This window comes from Ceratina calcarata, unplaced genomic scaffold (genome assembly GCF_001652005.2).
Source record: "Ceratina calcarata isolate Rehan_Ccalc_2016 unplaced genomic scaffold, ASM165200v1 scaffold9, whole genome shotgun sequence".
NCBI classification, from domain to species: domain Eukaryota; kingdom Metazoa; phylum Arthropoda; class Insecta; order Hymenoptera; family Apidae; genus Ceratina; species Ceratina calcarata.
Genome location: NW_017180367.1, coordinates 1,151,753 through 1,166,025, shown reverse-complemented (window position 1 = coordinate 1,166,025; position 14,273 = coordinate 1,151,753). Strand labels below are relative to the sequence as shown.

Genomic DNA, 14,273 nt, shown 5'->3' with positions numbered 1-14,273 from the left:
CTATCATAAGGATACTCTTTTTAATTTCGGGTTTGCGGATCGAGATCTGTTCATGTCGGAGACAACCTTCTTGAAGCAATAAAGACGTTTATTAATCTCAAAGAGAGAGAATAAGATATTATTATACGTATAATAAAAATATTGTCTTATTGCCTTCACCCTAATAACCAAACGAAGTCGTCATGCTAGGAGACTCATCCTGTATACAGTGATCCGGAGGATCTATCTTCTCCAGGTAATGGTATTCCGCTTGGAAAGCGGTCTAGAGTGCGGCCTATCTGTTCACAAACGAGGGCTCTATTGATGGATAGACACGTTATGGTTATTTATAGCAGCTATCTCTATTATTGTTCTTACACGAATCCAACCAGGGACTAACGATCCCCTTTGTGGTTCACGTGGCAGCTGGTATCCCTAGGTGTGGTCATTAATAAAACCGTGCGCTCTAACAAGGAGCTTGCACGTTTCTTTGCAAACTTCCAGCCTGGCGGAACAAAGGAATTGCCGTCTGTTCGCTCCAAGACGGATCCGACCGATCCGTTAGGAATTCGATTTTTGCGAGCCACACGAACGCAAACGCGTTACGCTCGTAAACGCATTTATGGGATATACAAATAAATACAAATGTTCCGTAACAGGGAAAATTTTATGGAAACGTTCAAGTAGTTTATTGGCTAAATCGAGAGTATTGAAAATTATTTGAAATTCTGTAGAAGATTAAGATGACAAAGAATATGTGTGGTAAACCCTGGATCGATTGATCATCTCGTTTCCGAAATACCGTCTGTCAAAATCCGCCAATTTTTAAGCACTTATACATACGTATAATAGGGTAACAACTATCTTAAGGGCCAAGTTTCCGTGATCATGGGCGATCATGTATGTATAGTATATTCAATTTCTCTTATCATATGTGTTTCAATTTCATTATACAATTTATGCCTTTGGTATTATCCAACTATGAGCACAGTATTTTATGTGATACGTTTAATTCGAATTTTCATTGATTACAATTCCACTAGGCAACGCGCAGCGCGTGATTCAAATGTCGCAAGGCGGTTAATTAGCGAGAGTTTATTGACGGCTCGTTAGAAGTATCGCGTGTTTCTAATGCCTAGGTTTGGTTGTTTCATGCCGTGAGCAAATAACGATTCCACCGAAGACGAGAATCTCATGCGATTAGACGCTAAAAGAGTTAATGGCTGTAATTTTCTCTCCAACGGTTAACCGCCGGTGTTAATTACGGCACCGAGGTGTCCTCAGTTCACGACACGCAATCAGCAATAATTTCTTAGGTCAAACGCCAAGACCTAATAACGAGTACTGAATACGGTATTTAAGGAAACAACTTCTTTCGTATATCAAAGCTTGCTGTCGATATCAGTCGACCGAAACACGATAAGAAGAATAAATTTATATTATAATGTTAAAAGAAAAAGAAGCTGCGAGTAAGATGTAACGTGAGTAAACGCGTAATGGGCCATTGTTCGAGTTTGAACAAACAATCAGTTGCAGCGTGCAATCAAAAGTGCGAGCGCTGGGAGGAAGGGGAACAGGTCCAAGGGGAGGCTGTGGAGCAGCTGTGGCGCGGATAATACATTTGTTCGTTAACCGTCACGCGAGACCCCACCCTAAAACGGGTGGGGGAGTGGAGGGGAACGGGGCGGTGGCAGTGGGATCTGGACGATCGTGTAAATTTTTGTATAAAGCGATTTCGACGTCGAACGATAAAATTCGCGTCAGCGAGAGAACGCTTGTCGACTCGAAGAAATGAATTAGCTGCGTCCGGATGCAAAAAGCGGAGTGGGGAGAAACAAAAGTATGGAGTAGTGGCAGAGAAAAGTGGGAGGGGAGACGCGATGGGCGTGGCCTACTAGGGAGGGGCGAGATCGTGGGCGAGATCTTCCTTCGAGCTCGTGGTGGGGGCTATAAACGAGTCGGGGTAGGGCTGTAATTCTTATACTTGCAATTGCTCGAATGTCTTTGCTTTTCGAAACAACATTGTAGGGTGACTAGAAACTACAAATAGTACACCTATGTTATCTGCAATCATCGAATTATCATCAAAGACTAGAAACTAAATATGCATTGAAATGTAATGCCAGAGTTGATACTTCTGTTCAGCGTTTAATAAAAATGACATTTTTAATGTAACTCTCTTCTTGGATGTATGAAGAAACGTGAGAGTAGGTAGGAACAGGATAAAAATCTGGGCGACGTTGAAGCGATACTGGGAACGATGCAAGTTTAGCATCGATCGCGGGAAACTCTAGCTTGCAGCCCCACTCTCCACAGGCTGTCAGTGGTGGGAATGAAACGAAGGAGAGTAGGGTAGAGCTTACGCCAATGGGCGGAGCTTACGACTGAAGAGTTAATAGAGATACAATCGAGGGTGTCTAGTGCACTGCACTCCGGGCCTCGGCGTAGGAGGAGTGAAGGAGCGGGGGGTCGGAGGGGAGAGCGGTAAGTAGGGACCACAGGTCCCCTAGTTTAGACATCACTGAGCGACGGATGGACAGCCAGTCAGACCCGTCACAGCACTCGCTCGAGTCCTCGGACACCTCGAGAAAACCCAATACTAAGGAGACACTTCTCGTTCCCGGAGCTGATACCAAGTCGAACCGTCGATACCGCTCAGGGGGACAGGAACACTGGGCCCGACAGCGTTTCGTAGAATCTACCACGTGAGCGATCCTTCGACGAGCGTTGCGCAACGCGCAGAGGCTTGTCAGTGAGAATTAGCAGATGAACAGTGAGGAAAATACAGTGACACGTGCGGTGATCCTGAGAGGAACACTTATGATCGAGATACCGAGTTGTGAGACAGTGTCCCAACGAGTGGAACTCTGAGGACTAACAAACGAGATCAATGACAAGTGCGAGGCTACGTGTTTTCACGAGTACGACGATAGAGGGTTAGCATTGCGAACGACAATTCTGACAACTGTCCGCAACTGTCACGTGGAAAGTTTACATCGAACGGTAGATACAGTACGATTCAAAGGACTGAAAGATGAGCGTAGCTCTTGTAACAATGGATTCTGCGTACGGTCTTCGATTGGGGATACCCAGTCATCACCACCACCATCACCATCACCATCACAGGGTGCGATCTCCGGAGAGTCGCGTGAGTTCACGTCAAGAACAACAGCAGGATCATAAAGACGATATTGAAACGCCTCTAAGATTCAGCGTGGTAAACATTCTGCGACCAGATTTTGGACGAGAAGCTATTCTCAGTACGAAAGTCTCTAAACAAAGCAGTTTGGTGCCCGGACATTCGACGACGATTCCAGTTCCGATTGCTCGTCACAGTCCTCTCTCTCTCCCTCGCGATTTGAGCTTATCATCGAACAGATTGTCGCCTACCAGGCCGCAGACCAGCAACTTCTCCGTACACAGAGACAGGGATCTGTTCTCGTCCCATTGCGGGCTGACGTCACCCCTTCAGAGGACCACCGGTTTGAGCAGAAGCGGAAGTCTCGAGAGCTTGGCAAGTAGTAGGAGCTCCGTTACCGGAAGCTCTGTGACCGGAGCTCCTTCTTTGGGCTCCGCTTCCTCCACCATCGGCAGCGATTCCTTGAACGGAGATAGCAACATCGGAAGTACATCCAACACCACTACCAACCAAACCGGACTCAACGGTCAGAGTCCTTGGCCGGCATGGGTTTATTGCACCAGATACTCGGACAGGCCATCTTCCGGTAGGTGTTCTAATTATTCAAATTTCAGAAATGCAGTCATGTATAATTTCCGGTTTTCGCGTGAATTTGAGTAAAACATCACACGAATACAAGAAAGAATATGTAGTACTAATTTATATGGGCCGAGAAACTGATCAATTATCGGTTACTACAGATTAATCCACGGTTCGTGGAGATACAGGCCCCATATCTACTCAGGACAGATATATCTCAGTTAATCGCGATATCACAGAAGCTGTGGAACTCGTAGCGGGTCGGGCCATACTTCGCGAATCTCTAACCACTATTTCTTTACATTCGTTTAATCAATTTATGTTACATCTCGGAACCAGTTCCTATGCAAATCGGTGCGCGGTTTCCTGGGCACGCTATCAAAAAATCGCCGCAAAAGGTTCACCTAATTACGGGATCGGTTACCATAAAAAAATAACAATACGTCTACCAGTTCCAGTTTCAAAATGTAAAAGCACTCTTCACGATCCGTAAACTCGGTTAGAAACGACTGATCTAAATCGAACTATCCAGTTGCATAGTTTATATGTAATTATGAGTCTCACGGGGCCAACGGTACGTACCACCTGTGCCCGTTCACAGAACTTTGATTCACCAACATCTACATATCAGCACAATGTATTAAGTTGGGTGCATATGAAATATTTTCTTCAAACACAGCAGACATAGTTTCAGGAGAATGTCATACATTTCATTTAATAATTAATAGATTATCTATAAATTGTTTGAATGCTGAAGTTATTTACATATTGTCTTCGTTGATTATTATAATAACACAGTGCAACAAAAAAAAACAATCTTGTTATAAGTTTTGCTGATATATGAATTATTTCGAAAAAAATAACAGTAGAAAAACAGAAGATACATGATGTATGATGTCTGGATGTGGATCACCTATGATACTTGGTCATGTTCCAGATACGCGACCCGTGTCTAGGCTTCGGTGTGGTCTGCGACCTTACCACCCGATAATCGTGTTACTAATTACCGCGATTCGTGATCGATCCCCCCTTTCCCTGCTACCGCCTCGTCCGCGCGGCTAATTAAAGAGTTTTCGACCAGCGAACGGTGATCGATAGTCGATGGTAGATCTTAATCGGAGGAATTTCAGTCGGAATATTCTTGCGTGAGCTGTTCGCTCGAGTCGACGATCTCGATCGTGGCACTTTGAGGAAACCGACGCGATGGAACGAGGCTAGATCTTGATGAAGGAATTTTGGTAGCAATTCATTAGACGCTAACGAGCCCCTCGAGGACGGTTTGTTCGCGTTCCTTACAGAAGTTTACACGATTCGTTATACTAAACAAGAATTTTCGGGAATTTCTTTGATAACGAGAGATCGTTCTATGAATATTCATTAAACGCCAGTCACGGTTCTAATATTTTCATTACGTTTTCAAGGCGAGCGATCAAATCAGAAGTGCGTCGTAATAAAATCTAGACAATACTGAAACGCGATAGCGGCGACGGATTAATCAACCTCGCGGCTCGTATAAACGATAATGTAAAATTATTCATTGCCACGCAAGGTGAAACGATCGAGTAAAGATTAAGAGACTGTTTCATTAGCCAGCGTCAAAGCTTACTATTAAATCTTTATTTTGCTCGATGACCCATAAAAATAATTGCGTGTTGATAATTTGTACGCGTTCCTTACTCGATAATAGCATTTGTTAATAAAAATCGAAATCAACCAATTCGTTATATGACTCGGCATAAAAAATGTTGTAATGAAATCGATGATTTACGAGGAATAAATCGATGGTGTTGCAGGACCGCGAACGAGGCGGGTGAAGCGATCGCAGAGTACCAAGAACAGCACACCGGAAGAGAAACGGCCAAGAACTGCGTTCAGCGCGGAGCAGCTTGCAAGACTGAAAAGGGAGTTTGCAGAGAATCGATACCTGACCGAGCGAAGGAGGCAACAACTGTCGAGGGACCTGGGCCTGAATGAAGCCCAGATAAAGATTTGGTTTCAGAACAAACGGGCTAAAATCAAAAAAGCCAGCGGCCAAAAGAATCCTCTCGCGCTTCAGCTGATGGCCCAGGGTCTCTACAATCACTCGACGGTACCCGTCGACGAAGACGGCGAGGAAATCGTGACCGGGAGCAATCATTCTCATTGAACGATGAGAAAGTTATCCGACTCTACGAAGTTTCATTCTTCCGTCAAACTGAAGTAAATAATGAGAAACAATGTTTCTAAAATTTATATTCGATGGCGAAAGAAAGAAAGGATGTTTGAAATTTTGTTCGAATTCGGACAGTGGTTTTTAAAAATTGCAATCCACTTCTCTGTAGCTACATTTAGCGATCACCAAATAATTTTTTACTTAGTTTAGACGTAACGAATCTGTGAATGGTAAAATTTGAGGCGAATGCTAGATAAGAGAAACGAGTTCGACGTTCAGTTTCGTACACAGTCGGACGACAGACTGAGCCTTCATATTTATCGAGTATACTTAATGTAGAACTAGATACACGTGAATGTAGTATACAAACGAGCTCGATACGATCTTCATCGATTAGACGCTTAAACTATTTATTTTCCATGTACATAATTGTAAATACGATTTCTCGTAATGTGTATATGTATGATAATGAGATAATCCTTAATTGCCGCGCGAAGATTACATATATTATTGTGTATTGCGTACGTACGTAGGCACGGTCGCGTGAATACGAAAACGATCTCACACTGTATATTCCTAATTATCGTACGAGTCCATAATCTGTGTAAATACATGTATATTGCGCTGGTATAGACGAAGTTCGAAGGTATACGTATATTCCAGTGTCTCACAATACGTGGTCGATATAATCTAATGTAACCCGCTTACATGTTTCGATTAAATCGAATTAAAAATATATATGCTCGCTCTCTGCACGTTATTCTCCTGTCCCCGGCTACCTCGGATGATTTCTCCTGCACTACACGAGCTGGATATCTCACATTTCCAATGAGATATTTCTTCCCAATAAGAGTTTGTAATTGTTTCTTAAGTAAACAATTATCCTTGTTGCATCGAATAATTAATATTGATTACACGGTCGGTTTACTTTAATTCGGCGCCGCGGTCGATCAATGGAATCGAAGGAGAGAAAGAAAGAAGTAGAACAAGCTTTTATGGTCGGACGGTTTCGAAACGAAAGCGGCTCGGCGTAATTAGTAAAATTTACGTAGCCGAAAAGTATGCGGAGTCGTGTAACGGCGGCACCGACACGCCTCGTTTTCGGTGACGCGGCGTGACGCGATAATTGATCCTGAATTAACGAGCTACCCGGTATTCCGAGCGCGACCGACAAATAAATGGAACGTGGCGACGATGACAGTGTGCGACTACTATTTGGTTCGAACGCATTTCGCCGACGTCGTTGATCGACACCGGATAAGCGTTAATGCGCGTCGCGCACCTGTTTTAGAGGCTGTGCCATACGTGGCTGCTCGTCAACGGATTTATTTAGTGTCTTTCCAGCCCCGCGAAATGAGCGAACGGGGATACAAATACGAACAACTGTAGCTATTTGTAGAGGCGAGACAATTTTATCTGTTTATCCGCGAGTAATTACAAGTGATTGAAATATAGTGCTCGTTTAAACCAATGCTGTTTCATTTGAAACAGAAATGTATTCAATACATAGTATACGGGAAATAAAAAGTGTACAAGTTCATAGACGAAACGTGCCTACGGTGTCACAATAATGGGATTATTGGAATTTTCTATATCTAAATGTCATCCGTAAAGTTTACCCCAGCAGCGACCGATGTCGAACAAACAAGACGAGTTGAACGTTATTAATTGTCATTAATTCCAACGGTGTGCACGCGGACGGCAGCCGAAAACTGGGGGATAAATTACAGAGTCGTTGTTGTTGGCCATTGTATTTGAACGCGACGATCCCTAATTGGTAATTCTATCGGGGATCCATTGTCCAACGTAATTGCGCGCCATACTATTTCCGAGTGCGAAAGATAAATTCGGTTTTACCAACCGCCCCCGCTTTATTGAAAACGAAGAGTATTATGCACCCTACGATAAAGCGTGTTCACAATTAATTTTAACGTACAGGGTGAATTTCTTTTTTAACCATTAATTAAAGGCGTAGCGACATCATACTCCACTGAATCATTGAATTAATTATGTTCAATTCTTTCTCAGAAAGTTCTAATTATGTTAATACTATTTTATTTTATATAATCGTAATTTAATTTCCCTAAGACAGATTTGGTAGGCTGGTAAAAGTGTAAAGCTTCGGAACATCCATCTCGACTCTCTGGTAGCCCAATTAGAATATTCTCGATAAATTCACCTGGACAAGAGTCAACCACGTAATTCACCGGTGACGAACGGCGTGCATGCAAGTCGCCATTATTAATTATCATTAATTTAAACGCAGAGAACAGACCAGCCAGAGGGGTTGAGGTCGTCCGCGGGACCGAAACGACGCGAGAACTGAGGAAGAGAAAGAGGGAACGAGGGGTCGCGCCGGCGTTGTTCTCTTCCAACGGTGGAAACAAACGCGCGCGGACGGTGGCTCACCAAACCGGGGGATAAATTACAGAGTCGTTGTCCTGGCCATTGTATTTAACTGCGGCGATGCGTAATTGCTGGAACGCCGTTGCATATACGGCCGGGGGAGGTGGAGGAGAAGGAGGAGGAAGCGAAGAGTGGCCCTGGTGGAGAAAACGAGTTAGAACCCCCGGTTTGCTAGCGGATGATAGGGCCGGCGAGGGTGGCACTTGTGAGGTGACGAGGAAGGGAGACTGTGGTCGAAAACCATAGTCATCGGAATGGCCATTAGGGGTCTCTACGTTTCCACCAGTGGCTTACTAAATTTCGTCTTCTTGCGCGGTACGGGGCCACCTTGCGAGGCTCCAACGATTAATGGCGTCTCAGCCGAATGTTTATTACAATATCAGCCACTAACGGAAGGGCCATGCTCGGTGGCCACTTCCGATGTACGCTGTTTCGCTGGACAAATTGGAAAACTAAGTTGTAAATACATACTGCGAGTATACATAGCGAACTGAATTGAATACTGTGCTGCTACCAAACGTAGTAGGCACTGATAATAGAGCGGTATTGATAATTGATTAGAGTTAACGAGGAGGTGAATCGATCGGGTGCAACGTTATTGACGACTTACTCTGGAGGCAGCTACCTTGACACGTTTGTTAGTAACACAATTTTCTCGACAGCGAGTCGGAATTCCATTGGAGGATCGAAACGTTTCGAGATCACCTGGGACCAGGTTGAATCAAAGACGTATTCTGGTTGGCCGTAGAGAGTCAGAGGCTGTGTTTTCTCTCGTTGGGTGTGCTAACGAGTGTAACGAGCCCCAGGCTGTCAAATTAAAGGCGGGCCGCATGAGAGACGAAGCGAAATTTATTGCGCCGCTTTCGGGAAGCCGCGGGTAAAGGCCACTTAGCTGCCCGTAAATGCGTCGTCTCTATGACGACACGACGGCAGATGTCTCGCCAATAGATCACCCCTGAGCACGAGCAGAGAAAGAGGCTTTGTGAACGCGTGTCTCTCATCGCGGGCACCGCCAATGAACGCGAAACCACCGCGCGGTATGAGTTATGTCGTAACGCGCCGCTTTTTCCTTCGCGCCGCGAGCTCTTTAAAAGATTCCGAGAGGAAAGGTCAAGATTCATTGCGACCATTCATTTTAATTACCCGCGATTTAAACTTGCATTCTAGATTTATGGGATTTTATCATCTCTGATACCGGATCAATCCGTCAAACGTGATTTATGCAAAAAAGATAAGCGTAGGAACGGTTTGGACGTGCATTTGAAATTGGTATAAAGATACACTGCGTAGAAAGTCGAGGAAACGTGACGAGGCGAGGACTCAGGGTCATCGATACCGACTGTTTTCGTCACCAGGAAAAAATGGTCGGTAACGTAAGCGGCCCCACGACGATTTTATTGGCATGCGTGAAAATCGGCCAGGAGGAAAGTCTTTGTCCGTAAAATGTCACTCGCATTCGGCTTAATGCTGCATCCCCCTGGCTTTTGCCCCTTTCGGTTATCTGTATACCGAGACCAATCGCTTCGTCAAGCTGATCTCTGACAATACATTACGCACTTTTCTCACCCGTGACATTTATCGATGTGAGATACCGTGTAGATTATCTTGAAGACCTTTGCGACACACGCGCAACCATCATTCGCATCGAGTTACTTCATTCTACACTAAGTACATTGAATTAGAGTAATTAGTAAGTGGAAAAAATGTGGACGATCAAATCGTAATTATCGGACAGGAAATTTCGAAACGTGAACGACGTTTCATAAAAGAGGAATGGAACATTAATCGCGCGTTGCTAACAATCAGCCAGATGAATCGCTCGATTCCTTCCTTTTTGGCCGGCTGTAAATCTTTCTGGGAAAATAGAGTAAAGCGAGCAGGGCAGATTGCTCGGTCTGCTCGTGTGCGCGCGTACGCTACGCGAATTTTCATCGACTCACTCTCCTCTCCCGAGTGCCGCGCGTTATTTCAGCTCGTTAGGATAACGAGGATCTAATGTCGCGTTCACAGCCCGGCCAATTACGCGTTACGGGCCGAAGAGCGCATCTTTCGGCGGATCCGTACCCGTGCTGCTGTCCGGAAACGAAGATAACCACCACTGGCACAGTCCAACTCTCAGTAATTAATTAAGAGTTTTACCCGATCTTTTCGCTACCGTTCCTATCTGGCTCGAGCAATAGAGTTCATTCCAGACGCGAGAGATCTGGTTGATTTCTCTAAAGTAAATTCATCTTTTTTAAGAATTCGAATTTTATTACGGGGCGACAATACGTTTTATAAAGAATTTATTCACTCTTCATAGTCAATCGCGCAGTCAATTATTGAAGCGCAATCGATAGCTTAAAATGTAGCGTTGTTGAAGAAAAGATTCCGCTTCCTGCTGTTTCTAAAAGTGTCCACGGCGGCAGTTGAATGAAAAACGGAAAGAGAAGAGGCGGATGAGATGCGCGCACGCATCTGGTTACTTCGGTCTCCCACGCGCTCTCCCTTTCGCACTTTGTCGCGGCTAGCACAGCGGTACGGTGCGTGAGCGCATCGCGTTTAAGGTATAAGGGCATAAAGGTTCGCTTTCGGTTTGTCTGTCGTGAAGGTCCCGAACATGGTAGGAACGTGCGCACGTCTCTCGGCTATATGGGACTGAGAGTCGGTAAGAGTAGAGAGACCACCCAACGCGATCGCGCGAGACTTCCGAAGCGGATGGGAGGAGAACCAGCGGTAAAGAGAAAGAAGGAGAGAGGAAGATGATCCTGGGAGAGCAAAGGACAGCCGTCTACCGCGATAAAGGGGAGGAAACGGGACGGAGCTTGCTATGAAGAAGAGAAAAGAGGTGGATGAAAAGAGAAGAAGATTCCTACGGGACGAAATGAGGGGTTAGGAGGGGGGAGGGGGATCGGGCATCTGGGCAAGGAATGCTTGTCGGGTCATTAATGCTCCTCGCTATGCACGCTCCTTATGGATCTGACCAAATCAGTGACCGATTGCCCTCCCCCTTCTTCCCTCGGCCGGGTCCGTGCCAGCAAACTGTACCGTGCTCCGCGCTGCTGGAACTGGTATACATGCTCCGACGCGAGGAAGCTTCTGGATTTGTCTTCCCGATGCTCGTATTTCCTTCCTCCCCGTTTCGGCCAATTCCTAATTATCGGTTAACGAACGGGTGCAGTGGGTTTCTGTTCTTCAAACGATCAGATCGATTCTGAGACAATAATTGAACGCGTCTCCTCCCCGCTTCTCCACCTTTTATTCTCGACTACTTCAATTACATGTATCGAGCAATATGAAAAACTGTTGGTAGATTCAAGAATTGAACCGTTCAGAAGTTGACTGCGTATGTGACAGAACTCGCTTAGCGGTCTAATTGTTCGAACGCTCGGCTACTTTCTGACAACTTTCTTTAGCCTAGCGGGCGGTAAAAAACCTGTATTCTTCCGCGGATTCAATTGAAATCCGTAAGTGGATTTGGCCGCGATAATTTACCTTTTAGCGGAACAATTAACTTCTTACCGCGCCGTTTCTTCCCTCAGTTCGAAGCGGCAGAGCGGGAAAGAAACCGCGGCGCATAAACAGCGCGTTCACACGGCTTCCGCGCGAGACCGGAGTATCGCGCGGTGCTTACGCGGAACAGGTGCTGTTCATTGTTATAGCGTTCTCCACAGGTGAGATAAACTAACTCGAAGCCTCGAGTTAAACGGTCGGTCTCGGGACGCGCGTGCACTCGGTCGGATCACGCGCAGAAAATGGGATGAGAGAAAAACGGAAAAAAGAAAGGGGAAAAACGGTAATGATTCTAGGTCGGTTCTAAATAAAGCTTTATGTCGTATCCACTTGATGCGTAATTGCAGCACCGCATTGGCGGCGAAGAGGGAGGACGGAGCAACAACGGGGTGGCGGAGCGCGGATACCTGCCTGCCATACGCGCTGGTAATTAAATTCTTTGAGAGAACGATTGTGGAATGTACAGGCCGGAGCGTGCAATTAAAAGGGAAACGTTTCGTTTCGTTGCCCCAAAGGACTCTGGTAATTAAAAGAATACGGACAGTAATCGAGCCGAATCCTTCGCCATTTTTTCACCCCTTCTCCTCCTCGAACCCCTCATTTCTTTACGCTCTTCCCACTTCTCTCGGCTTAATCTCTTTCTTTCTTTCACTCGCCCTTCGTCTCTAAGCTTCTCGCGATAAACGTCTGGGATAGGGCTGCGAGCAGCTTGCTAATATTCTTTTCTACCCCTTCGAGAATCCGCTCTTTCCACGGAAAGCCGTGACGTTTTTACGGAGCGAGGGTACAGGCCGATTGAAATAGTTCTGAGCAATTATCACGCGCAGAACCCACCCCGTGGACGACTGTTTTCCACCCTTATCAAACGTGGGGCACCTCTCCCGCCTGACCAATGGTGCGAGAGAAAAAATCATTATCTCGGTCGGGACCACTCGCGTAAACGCGTGAGAAGGTCCCCGTTTTTTCTTCGTGTACGAATGGTCGATTTACGATAAAACTTTTATGGTTTGTTCATCTCCCGCACGACCGTTCTTTTTAATTCGTTGAACTTTTTCATCGATCGTTTCGATATACGCCGGTGTCTGTCTACTGGAATGAAAAAAATTTGGAACGTATCCCGTCGAAACTTTCGTCAGCGTTTCTTTTTCCACGTAAACGCATTATTCCGCACGCAACAGTTAAACGAGTACAAATTCCAATGATTCCTGATTATTAAATGATTTTTTCTGACGTCGAAAGTGGATCAGCGAAACTCGATTTGAGACACGATAATCGTTTCGCACGGGCCGAGGACCGGGTCGCCGATCTGCTACGAACGTAAGAGCGAAAGCATGATGCAACGCGACACGAGAACGAGAGGGAATGGTTTCGAGTTTTATTGGCCCGGCGTGACTGATTCGTCACGCTTTCAGGTGCCGCTCAAAAATCCGACTTGATTAAATTTTTGATCAAATTACTTCGAGTTAAATAAACATCCAGCAACCGAGTCAACCCTCGTGGAAAAGAGGGGGCCGACAATCGACCCTGTATGAATTCCGAGCATTTATTCGGTCGACTCGATTTTTATTGACGAGTCTTTCTTTTTATAACGACTTTTATTGTGTCCATACACTATAAAATATAAAGAATAATCGAGAAATTCCCAGGGTAAGTTATCTTGGTATAACGTTTAAAAGGATAATATGCATTCTAATTGCGAGGAACATAATTGTTTGAAGCTAATGGAATCACCGGGAGATAATAGAAGTCCAGTCGAGTTGGCAACATCTAAGATCTATGCCTGTAAGAGAAAATTGATTTACCGAGTGCATTAATTAATCATGAAATTAATGATTTCCGAGCATCAAGGATATGAATGAAAGAGAAACGATTTCACGATCCCTTTCTTGATGATCTTATGTTCATGAAACGACTTTCAAGATATCAACGACTGTTTAATGAGGCAAATTCAACAAGCCTTGCAGAATCATTGAATAAAGTTAATGGTTATTCATGAACAAAAATTAAAAATAATCATTCTGTAATATTAGTGTAACAAATTAAATTCTATATTGAGATTTCTTTCGTTTAAAAATTTTAACTTGTACTTATTCATGTATATTCTTGCACTTTGTATATTTTCTGCAGATAAAATTTTTCTATAAATGCACAAAATCCGCATAAGACCTGGCGAAATGAAGTGGACGGGAAGAGGGAAAATAGGAGCAAGAGAAACAAGGGGTTGGAAAGAAGCTGCTCTCTCGAGTCACTCGCTCTTCCCACTTCTCTCGGCTTAATCTCTTTCTTTCTTTCACTCGCCCTTCGTCTCTAAGCTTCTCGCGATAAACGTCTGGGATAGGGCTGCGAGCAGCTTGCTAATATTCTTTTCTACCCCTTCGAGAATCCGCTCTTTCCACGGAAAGCCGTGACGTTTTTACGGAGCGAGGGTACAGGCCGATTGAAATAGTTCTGAGCAATTATCACGCGCAGAACCCACCCCGTGGACGACTGTTTTCCACCCTTATCAAACGTGGGGCACCTCTCCCG

General features: G+C 45.0%; 1 protein-coding gene across 1 annotated transcript; it reads left to right on the top strand.

Moving 5' to 3' along the window:
• Window positions 1–2,432: 2,432 nt before the first annotated feature.
• LOC108631393 (homeobox protein engrailed-2a) lies at window positions 2,433–6,545 on the top strand. Its single transcript, XM_018035249.2, has 2 exons — window positions 2,433–3,704; window positions 5,491–6,545. The coding sequence occupies exons 1-2, from the start codon at window positions 3,014–3,016 to the stop codon at window positions 5,841–5,843; spliced, it is 1,044 nt and encodes a 347-aa protein (XP_017890738.1). The 5' UTR covers window positions 2,433–3,013; the 3' UTR covers window positions 5,844–6,545.
• The last annotated feature ends 7,728 nt before the right edge of the window (window positions 6,546–14,273 follow it).